The 21,261-nt window shown below is 29.3% G+C and overlaps 2 protein-coding genes across 2 annotated transcripts; both read left to right on the top strand.

Annotated features, from left to right (window-relative positions):
• The first annotated feature begins 8,201 nt into the window (after window positions 1–8,201).
• Window positions 8,202–12,061, top strand: LOC126847410 (tubulin beta-1 chain). Its single transcript, XM_050587617.1, has 4 exons — window positions 8,202–8,389; window positions 9,514–9,622; window positions 9,721–9,916; window positions 10,867–12,061. Exons 1-4 carry the CDS (start codon window positions 8,333–8,335, stop codon window positions 11,846–11,848), a joined length of 1,344 nt encoding a protein of 447 aa, XP_050443574.1. The 5' UTR covers window positions 8,202–8,332; the 3' UTR covers window positions 11,849–12,061.
• A 3,531-nt stretch (window positions 12,062–15,592) lies between these two features.
• Window positions 15,593–21,261, top strand: LOC126842881 (islet cell autoantigen 1). The gene is made up of 6 exons (XM_050580096.1): window positions 15,593–16,070; window positions 17,688–17,935; window positions 18,626–18,786; window positions 18,846–19,194; window positions 20,403–20,743; window positions 21,003–21,261. Exons 1-6 carry the CDS (start codon window positions 16,048–16,050, stop codon window positions 21,099–21,101), a joined length of 1,221 nt encoding a protein of 406 aa, XP_050436053.1. The 5' UTR covers window positions 15,593–16,047; the 3' UTR covers window positions 21,102–21,261.

Below are 21,261 nucleotides of genomic sequence, written 5' to 3'. Positions count from 1 at the left end.
ATGAAATGATAAAATTATACTTGAAAATTATTTTTGCATAATAAAGTACTTAATAAAAAATAAATAAATCTAGAATAATACTTTTAATTGTATGAGTAGTGAATACTATTTTTAAAATGTATTTTAAAGCACTACTAAAACACATTTTAAAAGTATTTTTTACAATACTGCACAAATATTGTATATTTATGTAATATTTTTTTTATTCCAAAAACAAGTCTAATCAATATGTTTCTTAAGTATAATAAATCAATAACTAGACAAGTAGAATTATCATATAAAAACTATACCTTCAGGTTTCATATATATATAGAAATTAGATATCTAGGCAGTTTAGCTTTATTCAAAATAAAGATAATAAGGTTAGAATAATGTTTGTTACTCTCAAATTTTGCCTATGACTCAACAAAAAAATAAAACGTCGTATTCATAATCATTAGAGTAAAGCTGCTGTTTTTAATTATTTTGTTATATAATTTGTACAATAAGTTATAGCATTTATTTTAAAACCAATGGTTATGGTTTTCACTGTTCGTCAAATTTAAATTCAGTAGAACGTGTCGCGGGTGTCCTTGTAAGGAGTTACAAGAGAAGGAGAATATTAAGTATTAAATTTATGAAGAGCAAACAATAAAAAAACATATTATTTTAGATAGATTTTAATAGCATACAATGTTTTATACATTGTAATCTTTTTTTTGTTTCTTTTAGACAAGGTTGTCATTTTTATTAGTGTCCAGTATTAGTTACCAATTATTATGATTAGTGTTTCCAAATAAAATAGCAACTAACCAATCTGCATGAGTTGTAAAATTAATACGCTAAGTACCTAAACTATCATAATGCTTCTGATAGTTAAACGACTTAGTTTTTATTATCCTAAAGTATATTATTCATGCTCATTAGCTTCTATAAAATATAAGTCATACCTAATTATATATAGCTATAAAAGCTATAAAAGCTGTACGCCTGTACCCAGTAAACGGTACTATAATTCATGTCACCATTCTATTGTCAATAATAAATTAACAACTAATAAACCTACTGCCAATATTACAAATTAGGAATTGGTTGCGTACCTAGATTATGCTTAATAATATTTTAGAAACTAACAACAAGCGATAATTTCATTCCATTTTAGACTTAACCTAAAATTATCAAGACTAATTGAATAAGACCTTTTTAAATAAAATCATTAAACACTACCTAACATATTTTTAACTCTCTCCTTTAACTAGTAGGTTAAATAATTAAAAACTAAAATTAATTTAAAACTTATAAAAATGCACATAGTTAATATCAGAGTTAATACTAATTAAACATTTTAAAATACGCACGAAATCTGTTTAGTATAGAATTTCATACAGGCAATTTTTTCTAAATAATTCGATTTACAAATAAAAATGTTTCTATTTTATTAAATGTATTGTTTAACTGTTACAGCATCTGTACTGTATCTGACTTCTGATTTGGTTGTACAATAATAATTTTCATCAGGCTTGAATAATAATTTTTTCACCCAAATTAAAAATAACAATATTTACTAAGATTTAATAAAATTACCGTTGATGTTTTTTTTGTAGACCAATTATTCATAACTAAAAAGTGCAAAACAAAGGCTTAAGCCTATTTATAAAAACTTATAATAATTAAAATGTATTATTGTAAAGTCCGGAAACACGTTTTTTTTCAATCATACTTAAAATAATTACAATTCTAAACGATAAGCCTTGGAGCTTATTACAAAAGTAAGTACATATTTATATTCTTTTTCATGGCGAGCTAGGAAATAAGTTTAAGTTTAGCTAAAATATTTTTTTCATTTTACCGTTAGTCATTCGTCACAATCGGTGTCATACCTACATTAACGGATTTTAATTGCTAACCATAACCTCGTAAGACGAGACCTTGTTAAAAAGATCATTGAAACTTAGTATGATTTAAATAGGGAAAACGCAGTGTTTAATTTATAATATTTGTTAAGCGTTGCTAATAGTAGATAGTAGACTGTATAATAACAACTAGCTACTAGGTACCAACAATATTAGAAACAGCATTTCAGATTTGGACTTATGTTTATTTTATAAACACTCATTGCAACAAATTAACAAGATGTTGATTCTATTATTAGTTTTAAATTTTGAATTTTAGCTCTTTTCGGAGCTTTTTGGAAAAGGTATTGGTTTTACAACAATGTGTTTTCAACAATTTTTTTAATATTTTTTTTTTTTAAATAGTCAAATTAGTTCCAAATTTGTTAAAAGTGTTAATTTAAACATTATTCTATCTCTTTCGGTTATTTTCATATTTGATAGTATATTTCCTGAAAACTCTCCTATTATAATATTGCTTTAGCCACTATGCCCTGATCCTATACAGTATACAGTATACTAGCTATTAGGCTAACTTTTTTACATTGCTGGTTATGGACTACTAAACTAGATGGAGATTACAACGGTTAAAAATGATATGGTTTGGATGCATTACAAACGTACGAAGTATATAATATACTTATAGTACTGTGTGTGCTCAACGAAATGCGAAAGTATTTTTCGAAAATAAGACCGAGGATGACGGTCAGTACGTATATGGACAAAGCTGGAGGCAAGTGGGCAGAATTGGCTGTGTGCGTAGGTCGTTTACCTGCAGATGTGATAATGCTGACGCTATAGAACAGCGCCGAGAACGTAGCCTTATATGGTTACATACACTGTAGAGCGCAGTCGTGTTTCAATTTTTTACATTATTCTTATTCCGGACTATCGCTGTTGCTATAAAATTATGTACCGTTAAACTACTGTCCGTAGTAATGTAGCACAGGGTAAATTTCTATAAAAGAAAAAAAAAATTGAATTATAATGCCTACACGGGTATGCTTTAAATGTATTAAACGGCGTTAACTCAAGTTTGAATTAAAACAACCATTTTTCAAATAACAAATATTTGTTAATTTAGAATATAAATTTGATGTAGTACGGTTCAGATACCAGTAAATTTATTTTGAACATTTATTCGGATTTTTAGGTTTATTTAATGGACGCTATTATTGTAAAAGTTATTTAGATACTATGTCGTCGTTATGGTGTAGAAATTAAGTTCAAATGGGCGATGGCGTAAAACGCGTTAGCCATTAGGGAACATAATATTTGTATATTACTTATAGCATTGCATTCGCTACCCCCTATTTAAATCTACCCTCATAATTTGTATAATTGAAAATGGCGTACATTTTACATTTTACACAAAAAATTAACAAGGTTTATTTATATAGATATAAATGAACATGTGCATTAGCAATAAGTAAATAATCATAGACGCAATTTGAGTAGAACTTGGATGTGCTTAACACCTCCAATTTTTTTTAGGTTTTTGACAAATTTGGGGGCTTTATAATATTTTTGGTACAGGTAAGTCCCGTAACAATATCACCCTGTGGTTGAACATTCTTTGCACCAATATGTGAACATCGTTATTTTAGTTGAATTTCTTACTCCTATACTCCTTCACACTATCTCAAAATGTTTTTGCATACCAATATTTAAAAATTAATTTATTATAACTTAAAATTTTGAGCTTCAAAATATGTCGCCTTAAGTTTTTTTTATTGGAAATTATAATCTTATTATAATTACCAAAAATCACTTTTGCACGTCGCCGTATTAAGAATGAATATTGTTATAATATTAGTAACTTACTAAAACCTGTACCTAATGATGACTAGATTATAACAATTTGTCGACAATGTAGATATAGGCAACATTAAAAAAATAATTAGTCGTAAGTTAATAATAGTGTTTGGTTATAAGTTATAATCGATTTTCCGGACGAATATAATGGGCGTGTGCCTACTTATTACATGTCACACAAGTTTAGTAAGAGAACCCAAAAAATAATTGTCGACATAATAAGAATATAATTATGATTTATGGCGATTTTTGATAGATTATAGCTTTGCTAGCCGAAGTTTTAAAAAAATAGGCATTCTATTTATATCTTCAATACTTTTTTAATTTTGATAAAGAATTACTAAGATACCAGTATAAGACTTATATTATGAGCTATGCATAACAATTTATGACTCATGTGTAAGTAGCAACAGTTCTGGGTAATTATTATATGTGTTAGTTGAAGTGGAAAAAGTACATTGCTATAGCAGGTATGCCATATGTGTTACACAATGACCTAAAAAATACAACGTTGACAGAACGTTGTATATTGGACGAACAAGAAACAAAGTTTTTACGGATTAAGGTTTGCATATCCGTTACAAGAAAAGGAGTGTTTTTTTTATAGACATCTTGCCTTTATGGTTGTTGGTTATATAAAAAGTGTCTACAAACCGCCATCCGGTATTAGACAGATAAATGACAGCTGCAAGCTTATAAAATCTTGGTTGCTTTTAAAAAAAAGTTGAAAATCATTCACGTAGAGTAGACAAATAAACCGTATCTACTCATAAATAATTAATAAATAATATGAGTTTTTTTTAACCAAACCATTATCTCCTAAGTTGTAGCTTTAATTATTATACAATTACAGTGGGACTTAACTTTCCAATTCTTATTAATTTTTTATTTTGAATAGCGTCTGGAGAAGTAGATAGATATTAGACTACGAAAGTACATTAGCTAAATATACTTCTTTTTAAAATTATTTTTTTAATCTAAATCTATGATTTTTTATCTATGATTAACTATCAACTATAAAAATATCTCGATTCTTGTTAGTCATTTGCTGATCTGAGAAATCATTGAATTTCTCATGTTTTATACAATAATAACAACAGATACATTTATATAGTTAAATTATTTACTTATTTGTTAATTTTTACTTGTATTTAAACATTTAAGGTGATATAACGTGTATTCTTTATTTACTGCAAATGACAATATTACGTGTGCGGTGCGAGTACAATATAATGTATGGTGTATATATTAAACACTTTAGAGTCAGGCTAACAAGTAACATCTGAATACCAAGGTCCTCGCCCACAACGTTTAAGTTGTTTTCTGAATTGTATAGGCGGTGATTTGACTCCTACTTATAAGTTAAAATAATTGTTCAATTTCCGTGGTGAATAAGGAGTGCCTCGCTAAAAAACGAAACCGATAACTACTATATGTTCTTCATGACATCCTTCACGTACCTATCTTCTATTTGATAAACAATTTATAAATAGAACAATGGTCAGCATTTAGCGTCAATAATAAAATACAATACAATTCAATTGTTATAAAATAGTATGTACTTATGCCTAATAATTTACGTGTACACAGATATTAGATACTGAAATAGCATCATATCATGTTTTTTAAAATCGATACGAAGCTGAAAAGATAATTTTTAACTTTAGAACTTATTTCATGTAGAAAGTCTATGGATTAGAAATCGTACTCAAAAAATTGTATGCCAAAAATCTAGAATCAAACTTTTTTTATTAAAATAACCCTAAAAACCTGTAAACACGATTATTAATATCAAAAACACTTATAAGCCTGTATACATATTGTTATCTGTTGATATGTTCTAATTGCTATTTTTGTTTATACTTAATTTTATTTACACATAAAATCCAATCAAATAAGGTGATCAATTATTAAATTGAAAAAATTAACGTAAGCCATGTTTTTTCAAAAATAGTTGTAATTTTGAAGTTCAATTTTTTAAAAACATTTTATGTCGGTTTAAGGTTTTTATATTATTATGTATAATAAATAAAAAATAATAATTAATAAAATATAATAATTAAATGAACCAGTTACATTTTTAGTAAATTGTTTTAAACTTCAATAATGTTTCCGAAATGTGGTTAAGGGCAGACAGAGCTTAAAAAGAAACGAAATTTGTTCTCGAGTATAATGGCGAGCATAAACATCTTTCTATACTTAACTGTTATCGGTTGTTTTTAGATCCATTAACAGATGCAGACAAAATACAGCCTAGCATAGGTTATTTTTCAAGAAAAAAAAATATCTGAGCTGCAATTTGTTACCAGATGTTATAAACCGAATATGTCGTTTAAGAAAACATATATCGACGGACTGGCCACAAAATAGGTTAAATCTATTAGGTAGATCTATTAGATTTAACTTGTTCTGTGGACTGGATATTGTGTGTTAATTATTATTATGGCCGCCGATTATACCTACTAGTCTGCCGTTTGAACACAAATTATTATCAGAGGCCAGAGCCCAGAGGACAGTGATAATTACAGACGTGAGACGCTACAGAATACAGTTCACAAAAAATAGGGTTATCCCGCGTTTTCTAACGTATTTTGATAAAAACAGCACTTATCATTGTTATTGCAGGAAGAACGACCAGATTAATCAACGTAATAAATAGTTATCGCTATTCAGCGCTCAATTAATTTTTTGAATTAATATAGAACATACAAAGCAGATCCATAAAGAGTATAGACTGTAGTGCGATGTGTGTTTTTTTAACAATAATCATAATTATTATAAGGAAATAACACACTTCAATAAATAAAGCAAATAATTATGTAATAATAAAATATCTTAAAAATACATCGTCTGGAACATTGTTTAATTCAATTATATATTAACATATATAATATTATATAATACATCATATAAATTAGTATTTGAGTTCCTGTCATTTGAGCTAAAATTTCACATAAAACTTGGATATTGTTTCTATGTTAGCTAATGTAAATTAAATTAATATTTATCTAATTACGTTGCATTTAATAATAATATATTTTTTTAATTGGCGTTTTTCAACGATGTGTTATTATTAAATATGATGTACATACTTTAATTATTATAAAATCAAAAAGATAACTATTATACTATACGAAAGTTCATTATGTACATCGTCTATTCAAAAATATGTTTTACTTAATACTATTTGGTTGGTTTCTAATTTAATTTGTATATTTTTTAAATTAAAGAATGGGTCTTGCATAAATAAATGATTACTAAAAAAATAACTGAATAGCGATTTAAAAATGATGCTTAATAATTAATTTTTCTTTACAGGTAATAAATAATATACCAATAGGTATTGTAGCCTTTGTAGGTGAATATCAGACTCATCAGAGTAAATACCCATATTATTACGATTAGCTAAGTAATTTCTAGTTTTTATATATCAGTTCACAATCGAATAAACCCATTAAAAAAAACGTAAATGTCAACATAATGCTACGAAAATAAACCCGTTCGTTGACTTTTAATGGTTTCTTTTTGGATAATGTAAAGAGTATAAAAATGTAGTATAGGTACGTCGACAACAAAAGTATTGACATATTTGTGTTATGTATATATATTATGCATAATGATATTATTGACAAACGCCTACATAACATCATAGTTGTAATTTCAAATAAAATATTTAGATTAGTGTACTTTATTTTTAAAAATTTGTGTGATTATTCGAATAGTATATTCCTGTTAGGTTAGGGGCCAGATATGGGTTTTCGAAAATGTTTAGGTGGGAACACATTGCAAATTTATTTAAAACGAGTAAAAAAATAATACTCCAATTTTCTGAAATATTTATTTGAATCCTTTTATTTTCCGGTTTGAACAAAAAAATTAGCTTAAATCTAAAAATTATGAAAGCAAAACGATTTCTACTGTTTTGGATTTTTACTCGTTTGGAACTTTTTTTTGGGATTCGGCATGACGTTAGAATTAACTACCCCTTAAACAATTTAGAACTGAAACTTCCATTACAGTCGTAATATTTTGTTTAAATAGATGTTAATAAGTCTTTCCCGTAGCTATGAGTAATTGAAGACTTTTCAGTTCTGTACATACATTGTAAGCGTTTTCCACAGTTGTTTAGATAAAATATGTATAAATATTAAATAGTAAAAATTATTGATTGTTTAAAACTCCCAAGTAATAAGTATTTTCATAAGCCACCATATGGTGTTCTGCAACTTGCATGTTATATTATGTATATACATTTTTTTTCTACTGCAATCTGCGTAGCGACTGGCGTTGGATATTTTGGCCGACGCCCAAACGGCTAACGGGCACGCGATTAATGATTGGGCTATTCAAATTCAAAATCGAATAAACAAAACAATAAAACCAACGGATATACGAAAAATCGTTATTTTCAGCGTTAAGTTGGCTGTACTGCCAGTGTCGGACCAATGAAAATGGCGCAAGGGCGTCGACCGACTCGTTGCTGGTGTATCGCCAACGCCACAAATCCGACAAAAACCCTGCTGCAGCCATTTTATTTCTCTGTATCGTTTGAGACGGTCGTCGTGCTCCTGACGAAATAAACAAGACTTACACACACATTTTATAACTTACACATTTCTTCATTTAAATTAAATTAAAACACAACCATGAGGGAAATTGTTCACATTCAAGCCGGACAGTGTGGAAACCAGATTGGAGCCAAGGTAATATCGCAATTCAATTTAAACAATACCACCGTGTGCAGTTTGTAAACGGTAAACGTTTCGAATATGGCGGCCGGCCGGCCGGTCGGCTGTTGACCGAATCTGTGAAGTAGCGCCCGTTAGTTATAATTTTATTAGTTTTGAATAATAAATCAAATAATATAGTATTAACTATCATTGAATTTGATTTTCTTCATTTATTTCGATTTATTATTTTTTCGTGAATCGTGCAGGCTATTATTAAAGACTTACCACTACTTTTATACTCAAATTTACATTATGGATAGCGTGGTCGTCCGGTGTTTCCGCCAATATGACGCTTGCTATAACAATGGAAAACCGTTAGATAATTTTTTTTTTAAGTATTTGTAATATTTCAAGCTAATGTAGTCGACTATTTCTAAAGTGGAATATTGGGAAACTAATATACTTTTAAGCGCTCAACTAGATTGTTTTTTTTTTGTCTTGTACTTTATTATAGTTTATAATATATAAGACATTTTCTGAATCGCATATTTTGCCTGAATATATCGTTAAAGTATATTTTACTTATTATAGTTTTAATAAATTTGTTTTATCAACAACTTGAATTTTTTTTTCTAACAATAAAAAAAACTATTTTTTCTGATGGCATTTCTTGATTAAACTTAATCAGAACAAATTTTTTGATTTTTTAGATATAGATCCAAGTGTAATTTTTGGCTGGAACTTAATCCAAATAATGTTTTCTTAGTAAAAAAAAATAATAAATAAACATTTAAAATACTTTGTTTTAGTAAAATTGTATTAATGAATTTCTTAAATTTCAATTATTACGAATTAATAATAATTTAATTTAATAATAATTTAATAATTTGATTTAATTTAATTATTATTTTACAATTACATATGAATATAGCTAAAGATTTCATTAATGAATATAATTATGAGTTTAATAACTTTTAAACACATTTAATAGTGAAAGGTTTTATTTTATGTTTATAAAATTCTTTTTATTATCTATTTGTAATTTGTCACATTTTATTGATCGTGAATATTATTATAGAATTCGCTATTTTTGATTGGTATATAAAATATTTATTTTTTAAATTGATTTACTAATTTAATTGTTCTTTACTTTATAGTTCTGGGAAATCATCTCTGACGAACATGGAATTGACCCAACTGGAGCATACCACGGAGATTCCGATCTCCAGCTTGAACGTATCAATGTGTACTACAATGAAGCGTCAGGTATGTTTAGTCATAACTGAACATCTGTTCAGTAAATTAAAAAAAAAAATCTCCTTTATGAATTAATATTAATTGTATCATAATTTACATGTCTTAAGGTGGTAAATACGTACCTCGTGCTATTTTGGTTGATTTGGAACCTGGTACCATGGATTCCGTACGATCTGGACCTTTTGGACAGATTTTCAGACCAGACAACTTTGTGTTTGGACAGTCTGGGGCTGGTAACAACTGGGCCAAAGGACATTACACTGAAGGTGCTGAACTTGTAGACTCAGTGTTAGATGTAGTCAGGTGAGATTCGATTAATAATACATTTTATTTTAAAATAGTTTTTGTAGTAAGAACTAATTTAATATTATGTTCTGAACTGCAATATCTTTGAACTCTTGTGAAATGTTTTCACTTAAAATGTTTTGCATTTATAAAAAAAAACAATATGTTTGTATATTTTAACATATAAATTGTTAACTCCATGTGATGTCGCTGCTACCATGACCAAATTATATTTGCAGTTTTGTGAAGAAAAAATCAGGTTTTCCGTACTTGGTGTTTAATACTTGCATATCTTGAACATTCGGCAGTATTTTTTATTTTAGGTACTCGATACTAAATTTTTAACAAATCTTATTAAATTAAAAAAAATTGTTTACATTTATTTTTTCGGTAAGGATGTAATTTACCATTATTGCACATGAACATAGGTACTGCCGTTATTTATTTGGTTATATGACCTCACTACAAATAAATTTCCTAATGTTTTGAAAAGGTTAATTACAAAAAACGTCATGTTATTTCTGGTTAGTGTTTGGATGGAATGTTCACAAAATTACTCCGGGTCACATTCACATAAAGTCACAAAAACACTAATGCATTCTGGGCTGTGAACATGGTTGAAAATACAGGTTATTGCACATCGTCTCGAATGGTTATCTTCAGAAATAAAATGACGGCAACGGGATATCAATTTTACTATATACTTTACTATTACCATATATTTTACCGTTTTTGATTGGCTGCCCGTTATGCTGACATTAGATTTTATCATCAAATATTTGATGAAAGAGTATATTATGTGCAATAACCTTGTATATTTCAATCATGGTTACAAATTTTTTCTGAAATTAATATAGTGATGCTTAACAAAAAATGCATTTTTTTTTATTTATCATCACTTGTTCTTATATTTTATAAATTGAAAAAGAAATGTTAGTTTGTTAATGAATTCATTTTATTTATTTTAGGAAAGAAGCCGAAAGTTGCGATTGCCTCCAAGGTTTCCAACTGACTCACTCGTTGGGTGGTGGTACCGGTTCTGGTATGGGAACATTGTTGATCTCTAAAATTCGTGAAGAATACCCAGACAGAATTATGAACACATACTCTGTTGTTCCATCTCCAAAAGTGTCTGACACTGTTGTAGAACCTTACAACGCTACCCTTTCGGTTCACCAATTGGTCGAGAACACAGACGAAACCTACTGTATTGACAATGAAGCTTTGTATGACATCTGTTTCCGTACATTAAAACTAACCACACCAACATACGGAGACTTAAACCATTTAGTCTCCTTGACCATGTCCGGAGTGACAACTTGTCTCAGGTTCCCCGGTCAGCTAAATGCTGATCTCCGTAAACTCGCCGTCAACATGGTTCCTTTCCCCAGGTTACATTTCTTCATGCCTGGTTTTGCTCCTCTTACCTCTCGCGGCAGCCAACAATATAGGGCGTTGACTGTACCTGAACTCACCCAACAAATGTTCGATGCTAAGAACATGATGGCGGCTTGTGATCCACGACACGGGCGCTACCTCACTGTAGCAGCTGTATTCAGAGGACGCATGTCCATGAAGGAAGTCGATGAACAAATGTTGAACATCCAAAATAAAAATTCTAGCTACTTCGTTGAATGGATTCCCAACAACGTTAAAACAGCTGTTTGTGACATTCCTCCGAGAGGATTGAAAATGTCTGCCACCTTCATTGGTAACTCGACCGCCATCCAAGAATTGTTCAAGAGGATAAGCGAACAGTTCACGGCTATGTTCAGACGTAAGGCTTTCTTACATTGGTACACTGGTGAAGGTATGGATGAAATGGAATTCACTGAGGCTGAATCTAACATGAACGATCTTGTCTCTGAATACCAACAATACCAAGAAGCCACCGCTGACGAAGAAGCTGAATTTGACGAGGAACAGGAACAAGAAGTTGATGAAAACTAGACATGTATTAATTAGCTTTAAAATGCAATTTTTGTTACTATTATTTTTAATGGAAATCCTGTAAATTAACTTTTTTTATACTTATGCTTTATTCATTCCATCTAAAATTCCTCTCGTACTAAAATTACACTGCTTTTTTTATTTGAATTATAATAATTGAACAATATAGCTTTACAACATTAAATTTTGAAATTATTTTCAAGTACAACTATATGAATTTAGTTTTATCTTTCAAACCTTAGTTATCCTTTTGATTTTATTCTGTTGTGTATTGTTCATATTTTGAACATTAATAACTTGAAAATTACTAGATGAAGTTAATAAATGACAATTGGAGTGTCCTCTGTACAAAGTGCTCCGTTGGTTGACCTTTTTCCGGAGAGTTTTGATTAAATTGTCAAATGATATATATGTCAGGTAAAAAGTTTTGTTCTTGTGATATCTCCAAGCAAAGTTGTGACAACTATTCCGGTGATAAAAATGGCGTTTTCCGGACTAAGGATTGATCAATATGCCTTTTATTCCAGATATTTTAAATGAAGCGCCATAATAAAATATATCTGGTAAAAAGTAATCATTATTTTGTTCATTTTGATGTTATTTATAATACATTAATGTATTTGATCTAATTTTTATGCCACTAGTTTAGCCTGTGCGATGGAACAAAAAATGTAAATTATATTAACTAAAATGGACTTTTACTCATAGACAAAATGATTTAAGTTAAAAATAATACCATGAACTATGAAGTATACACAAATTAACCGGTAAATTAATTGACATGGTCGAAATTTATTAAAACCAATTTTTTTTTAAATATTGCCTATACAAAACTCCTTAAAAATGGTCGGTACCTAGGGGCCTTAAGAGGGCGCCACACCCATTATTTTCTTCAAAAAACCCACCTTGCGCGGATTAATTTTACAAAGGCTGTAATCAAAACTAAGAAACCAAATTTTCACATAATATAGACAACAACATTGTCTGTGTTCTACCATCGCCTTTTTTTTTTAAATTTCAACCAGTTAATGAATAATTAATTAAGAGAGGACTTTTTTGACTTTTTAAAAATGATATAGCGTTGGTTGTATTAAGTATATCGATAAAATACAGATGATGAAACACAGATAATTTTGTCATAAATGAATTTCTTTTCTCAATATAAATATATTCTTATATAAATATAATATAATATATATTTTCTTTCCTTAAATATATGAAGCCTGAGAAAAATTAATCCGCGTAAAACTCAACTCAACAGAATTTTATTTTTAAATCGCTGTCAAGGATGCTGTGATAGTCCGAAAAATAATTTAACTACTACAAAAGAGTCCCAACTACTGAACTCATAGTTACACATCACAGTTTAACCTTTAAGTTAAGATTTTGTAAAAAATTGCCTATACTTTACTCCTTAAAAATGGGCGATGTGGCGTCCTCTAAGAAACTTTGTTATTTGTAGAAAGGGCATATGAAGTCTTATTATTACATATTATTAGGGAAATAATTAAAATAAACTCATATATCCACGAAAGAATTATTTGGTTAAGGTTATTTTTAAATATATTTAAATATTTTGTTACTATTTTAAAACAATAATTGTTAAATACATATAAGTTTACATATATGGAACATTCTCAGTCAAACCATGCGGTCATCGGCCTGAACTCAATTTTTTTCGAAATTTGGTTTTAAACTTCTTTTAGTCTTAATATAAGACTTAATTTTTTTTATCACTCATATTTACCTCTAAAATAGAAGTAAAGTTATTTTTCACAAAACCAGTTTTAAATATCTGAAATTTTCATTATTAAATCAGAGATCAAAATCAGTTTTTTTTCGTTGAATACCGGGAATGGACAGAGATTTATTTTTATTTTTTTCTTAGTAATGAAAATGTTTTTTTTTTTTAAATCTGAAAACAAAATGTATAGTTTCGTGGTTTTTATGAAAAAATGTACGTATAAAATAAAAAATAATACAGGTCATGGCGTGGGCAGTAGACACACCTCAGCTGTCACGCGGTTCATCCAGTGTCAATGTTAACGTTTATAGTTTTGATGAAAAAAAGTTACCCGTTTTCTATTCTATCGAAATGAGATTCTCCGAATTTTAAACGCTCACATTTGTATATAAAATAACGTAAGTAGTTAGTAGCGTTATCTGCTTTGGTGGAAACGGAGAGGTCATGCTAGCGGAAACCAGCGACGCCCTATTGAAACTGATACGGTTTGTCCACAATGTATAAATTCTATCGACATTATAATATGGGCACCCACACTTAATGTACTCATTAAAATAACAACTATAGTTGTTTGCACTTTATGCAATTAGTATCAACTAATATCTATTATATACTATTACAAAAATCAATTTAAAAACCGGTTGTCAGGGGAAGGCCCTCGGGGGTTCTGACTTCATTATTTTTTACAATATTGATTAACTTTTTTTTTTTAACTAACGCCCAAAGCACGGAGTACAGTAAAATACGTTGAATATTAGTAAAATGATGATAATAGGTAATTAGCAAATAGACAAATTACACAAATAGAAAATTACAAAATCAATAGAAAAATTAACTCAATAATTAATTATTACTTATTTAACCCGATTACCAAATTGTATAAGTTTATTGACAATTAACTTAAACAATTTTGTAATCGGGTTAAATGAGTGTGGCATAAATTCGTTCTATATTCTCCAACAAATTGCATGTCATCATGTCGGTCCATTGGAGTATTAAAACTATAATTTTGACGGTGAATGGAAATGTAAAACGTAGGAGGAAATCGAAAAGTACCATTAAGTAAAAGAATTCGTAATATCTTAGAACAATCAATTTGGTTTTATTGATTTTTGTTATAAAATCTATTCTTTTTTTTTTAAAGTTAGGCATACCGCATAGATGAACCGCATATTATGGTAGGGCAAAGAAATATGTATTCCAAAAGTTACAAATATAGTTAAAAATGCATATCGACGTGCCCAAACGAAGAAGGACGTAACTAGATTTTTGAAAAACAGTTTTTAAACTGATAACACTTGTTTTCTGTATTACCGGTGAAAAACGTAGTAACTCAATTGTTTTATTCAAAACCTCTTTGGTCGATTTGAGTAACTACCTTTTTCGCCGGTAATACAACTGTTATCAGTTTAACAATTGTTTTTTAAAAATCGAGTTACGTCCTTCTTTGTTTGGACACGTCGATGTGCTTTTTTATAATTATATTTTAACTTTTGGAATACATATTTCTTTGCCCTACCATAAGTTCATCTATGCCTAACTTTAAAAAAAAAAAAGAATAGATTTTATAACAAAAACGAATAAATCGAGTTACGTCTTTTATTGGGCACGTCGATATGAAGACTACACTTATAACGAAAAATATTGAGAAATTTTAACAATGATTCATTATTAACATTTATAGTAATTTTGTAGTTTCGTTGTTTTTTTTTACAATATTATACATTTTTCGATAGACTATCATAATATTTTCAGTAGATTATTCTCAACTTCTTATTAATGACATACTTGTGTTCCTATTATTTCGAGGGTGAGGGGGAAAAAAGAGATTGAGTCTCGTTTCCTGAAAAATTAACTATATACACCAAAGTCTGCAATGACTTAAAAGTTATATATCTACATAAAAAAAATCAAAATTTTCTTTTATTATGAAAATTATAGCTTGGAAACGATGCGCATGACATATTTTAAAACAGCTGCACACCACCCGCATATGTTCGTATGGTTACGAGATACGAGTATTGATTTCCTCGGCGTTACTATTTGTACAAGTGTTGTGTGAGTTGTGACGGTGCTATACGAACGTGCTCACTTACAACTAGTATTAGAACTGGGTTTTTCAAAAGCGATTGCTCCTTAAATTTATTTATTTTCTACGTAGACACTTTGTCCGTTTACCCAACAGAATTATCGTGTTGTTTGATTTCTCTTCTAATGGTCGACCCGCGTTAACGTGAGTACGGTGGAAATATTCGTACAGAGTCTACAACAAGTATACCTTTATTTACCAAGTTGTACTTTAACGTCAATCGTTTCGTATCATAATTCCAAAAAAAAACGATAAAATGTTATTCGCCATTGAGTTCGCTTACTTCGTTATGTAGTGCACGTACGAAAATATTAAAAAAAAAGTCTAATATATCATTTTCGTCAAGATCTTCTTCGGTGTTTTGACATGAGTCTTTCGGAATCGGGATGGTAAGTAGTATGATTTATACACTAATTCAAGTAATGAGAGCAAAAAGCATACAAGTGACCAATAAAAAAACATTTCCGTCATACATTATTAACTGGCAATGATGCCTTTTGGTATATGTAATCGTGTTTATAATGTTCCTTCGTGAATTTTTCAAGTAGATCTTGAAAAAACTAATGAATATCACCCTTGAAAACGCATGTTAAAAATTCGATTTTAATTTTAAAAAAATCACTTGTATGCTTCCTACCACTTCAACTAAATTCTAAATTGTAGATACATAATTGGTTATATATTCATGTATATTATATATTTAATTGTTTTCGTGTTCTTTATAACGTAAAATGTTTAATTTAATTATCGATATGTTTTGAAAAATTATCATGATAATAAATAATAATATTTTATTATAGTTTGAGTAACCTTTTTATGTCACACGATTTTTTATTCTGTCGTAATCCGGCATCATTTTTAAAAAACTTTTTCTAAATGTTATATTCAAATTAAAAGCAATAGACATATATAAATATAAACCTGAATCCCTTCTAATTTATAACCATTCATGTATTGATTTTCGTCTTATCTATTAAATGTATTTTCAATGACCTATTCCACTAACCATGAACAATTTCGAATTTTAAATTTATGATTAAACAAAAAGTTCTTCTCATCCAAAGAAAATCACATCTATGTATACTAAAATCTAATTTTTCAGTTGACGCAAAACACTTATCTGTAAGCAACTGTCAAACAACATTTGATTTTTCTTGAATTCAGCGATACCAATATTTTAATATTTCGTACCGGGCGTCACCGTTTTCCGCCAAATGTTATACTCCAAAATAAAAATTTGTTACCTAGTAGGTATGTTTTAAGAACCTCTGAATCTAATGTATAATATTAACATTTTTTTTAGTATTCTAAATTGAATTTATGTATTTTTTAAAAATATCCCAAACTAATATTTATTTTGTCAACCTAATAATAAACATGTCACACGATTGTTTATTGTGATTTTTAAAATTAATTATTAAAATATGAAGTGCCTTTTTTTTTATTATTTTGGTAAAAAATTAAGTAATTACGAGTAACCGTGAGCATATTATGCTAATTTATAAAAAATTTAAATTTGACCACGAGTATACAGCTAAAAATGACATTACACGATGGAGGTGCTACGACAAAAAATGTAAGGCTAAAATGTTCACAAAAAAATAAGAATTATGAACTCGTCAGAATACTGAATATAGGGTAGTCTTATAGTAGAACATAGTGCTGTAGATAGATGTATCATAGATAGAAAAATGATTAATTCGGCCTGTAATCGACAAGCAGTAAATAATATTATAGATTTAGTTTCAGGGGTTCTTCAAAAATATAAGGTAACAAATTTTGATTTATTTTGGCGGAAAACGGAAACACTCGTCGTACCTTTTGTACATAAATAGGTCTCTTTGCAAGCGGCCATTTTTTTGTTTTAAATTAATTTGTCTATCTCATAATAAAATAAAAACAGTAATTGCTATAAATAAAACACAAATATATATTACACTTAAACCATAATATTTTTATATACTTATTGAACATTATAAATAATAATAATTATTGTATTTTATTAGGAATTCGTACGACGCTCCTGGATTAAATCGGTGGCAAAACAATTCGAATGGCTCGGCTGTATCGAAAATGCAACATAAATATTGGGTGACCAAGCAACAAGTGTGTAAAAAATTGGGAAAAAAGGATGACGAATTTGTAGTAGCTTCTGATGCGGAACTCGATGCCAAGCTCGAACTGTTTAAATCGATTAAAGGAAGCTGTCAAAATTTGCAGAGGATCGTAAACAAATACGACGAAAAGTTGTACAGTTAGTTTCTATTTTGGTCATATGTAAATTAAAAAAAATCTCGTTAGAATGAAGTTTTAACTGTTACCAAAAGTTAATTTTGTTTTGTGTATCATTAGCTATAAATTACAGGACGTCTAATATATAATATTATGATATACATAATATATACATTTATATTGTACTCGAGTAGAAAAAAATGCAACAAACGTTTCATCTTACATGCATAAATTTTAAATAATTAAATTAAAGGAGCAATTTTTGACTACCAACTACAAGATTGTAAGCGGGCGGGTTTTAAGGAGTGTTATAAAGACAATATTTCAGAAAATTGGATTTTAATAAATTTCCACCGAAAAACTCTTTCGGTATTTACTATTGTTTAATAATTCGGAAATTTTTCATCAAAGGTAGTTTTCAAGCCGTCAAGAATTACGTTTAAAAATTGAAAACATTATGTGTATTTGAATGATTATTCATAATTGTCCAAAATGATGTCCTGAACCAGTTCAATAGGAATTACTAAATGACGATAGCCTTTAATTGACCGCTTGCTTTCGGTATATATTTTTACCTCGGGCGTCTCGACTTTGGGAAAGTGGGGCTTTATTGTAGACCAGAGTTAGGCCTCGAGTTCGTTCCTCGAATTTGTTGCCACTTGCTCTTACCCTCGGTAATAGTAACGGTTTAACGAACGATTTTTGAATTTAGATTTGGCGTATGAAGAAAACCAAATGGGCGTGTTCATGAAAAAGGCGGGAAACAAAGACACAACAAAAGCTGGGGAAATGTTAAAAATCCTGGGATCTTGTATGACAATGTCTGGCCAAGAGCGAGTCACGTTGCGTTCGCCTTTAGCAAGACTGCATCAGGTAAGCGGATAAACACACACAAAAGCTGAGCCGTAGATTTTCAAATATTTCGGTCTTAGGAAATCGAAACGTTTTGCTTGAGAGCAGTGGAAGACACCCACGGTGATGTAAAGCGCATGGAAAACGCACGGACAGACTACAGAGCTGCGTTGAATTGGATGAAGGACATTTCTCAGGAACTGGACCCGGACGCAAATTTGGACAGATACAAAAGCGTGCAGAACAACGTCAAGAAGTCCAAAAAGCAATTCGATCATCATAAATTAATTTGCCTGCAAAAAGTCGACCTGCTAGCGGCTGCGCGATGCAATATGTTCTCGCACGTGCTGATTTTTTATCAACAAAGTTTGCAACGATTCGCCGAAACCATAGGGGCCTCGTTCGAACATGCTACTGTAGACATCCAACGTAAGTGCGGACTGTTAGTACAAGTATTTGTCAACTAATTAATAAGCAACTTGGTCTGACTCGATAAAGACTATAACCTTTTATTAAAGTGTTTACCTGACCGATTTCAAAATATTTTGTTTTTTTTTTTAAGTTTAATATTTAACATCTTTACATCTTACCTTATAAGGGACTATACAAGGTAGATTTTTAATTTTTGTTTTGAAACATGCGTTATGAACGTTTGTGTTTAATAAATTTAATTAATTTATTAAAAATACATTTTTTATCGAATTTCCAGCCTGCATAAAAGAGTTTTGAAGTCCGCTTATTAGGTACACCAGAAACCTCAACAAAAGTGATACTTTATGAAACATTTGCTATAACTCATAGAAAAACGAATTTAATAATAACGTAACGCACAATAATTAACTGTCGTGTACTCTTAATGAATAAATTGTCATACTTGAAATTCTTCCTAGATCAAATATTGCCTACTTTTTACACAACAATAAATAGCTCTATCCATTTCTGTGATATTCAGCATTCTTGGTTTTACCTCTTCCTCAGTTAAAAATTAATGGCAAGTATAAATTTGTTTAAAAAATTTGTTCTGTATAATTGACATAATACAGTAAACTATTTCTTCTCAGTTTGATTTTCAAATACTCAAAAAAGTGTTTGGAAAATACAACATTTTCTTGTTTGCGATACAATTTTTTCAATCGAATTATTGAGTGTAATGTTTAGTCATCGTTCCATATGGCACTGCCGAACTAAATGATAACTGTCCCAACATAACTATGCCAACATCAATGGCAATTTTCATTAACTCATACAATATTAGATATGGGACATGAATGGTGGAGTTTTAATTTTTAATCAAATCATTATTTATAAATGTAAAAAAAAAAGCCACCACCTAAAGGATTACTGGTGAAACTTTGGGAAGCTTTGGGACGGCACAACCGCACACATACCTTATTCATAAGCAATTAAACCTGTTTCTTATTAAAAATTAATTATTTCGTTTTGTTATTTCAATGATTATGATCAGAACAAGATAAATTTCTATTTTTTACACTAATATATTAAAAAATTAAATTATAACTAAACATCACTCAAAATAAAAATTACTAATCTAGTTAGAAAAATGTTTATTAGTCTATTGATATATTTTTACAGATTGAAGAATTATTATTGTATAATCTTTGTTTTGTGTTTTACAGAGTACCAGCATTACGATTTTAAAACGATCAAAGAACTGAGAGCCGATACAAGTAAACCATGCACAAAAACAGAAAACAAGAATAACGATTCCGGTTCGTATATTGAACTGGGTCTCGAGGCGTCCGCACCGCAGGAAGATGAAAATAAAGAGTCAACTCTTTTATCATTGTTCGACGGAAAAGATACTTACGGTGATTTCTTGTCGACGCCATTTCAAACCGGACAAGATGAAGATAACGCAGAGCTTAAACAAAACGACAATCCAGATGAATTTTTACCGTCCCAACTTTTGTCTGATTTACTATACAGTTCACCGGGGTCTACGAATAAAGACACCAAAGTAAGTTAGCTGTTGATCATAATAAAATACTATATGGTGTGAAATAAAGTATACCTAATGGACGGCGAAAAATAAATAGAGAAAAAGCTCTGAATTTATCTATTTGGAATTTTTTCACCACTTATTATGGTCTTTTCTTATCAGTTCAGATTGAAAATTAAATAATGTTTAGCAATACTGAAGTTATAAGCTAAACGGTTTTATTGTTTTTTTTTTTTTTATAATATTCACTAATATATTATTGTTTATTAATTTCCAGGCACCAGCAAATTCTTTAAATTGGTCGGATATATTTGCAGATCTCGATCCTTTGAACGATTCAAGACTATCTTCGAAACAACCGTTAGACCTTTTGTGAATTGCCTATTTTACACTGTAATATAATTTAATAAATAATAAATACTTATGGCAACATTTTATAATAATATATGTAAAGCTTCAATTTTTACTTAACAGATTTGTATGAAAACCCCCGTTGACGAGAAATCAGGATATATCTTAAAAAAATATATTATAAG

This window comes from Adelges cooleyi, unplaced genomic scaffold (genome assembly GCF_023614345.1).
Source record: "Adelges cooleyi isolate 19-005CV unplaced genomic scaffold, UGA_ACOO_1.1 ACOO_flye_CR_arks_rails_tigmint_CR_PRNA_108, whole genome shotgun sequence".
In the NCBI taxonomy this organism is placed as follows: Eukaryota; Metazoa; Arthropoda; class Insecta; order Hemiptera; family Adelgidae; genus Adelges; species Adelges cooleyi.
The sequence above is the reverse complement of the archived record's forward strand: the minus strand, read 5'-3'. Positions and strand labels throughout refer to the sequence as shown.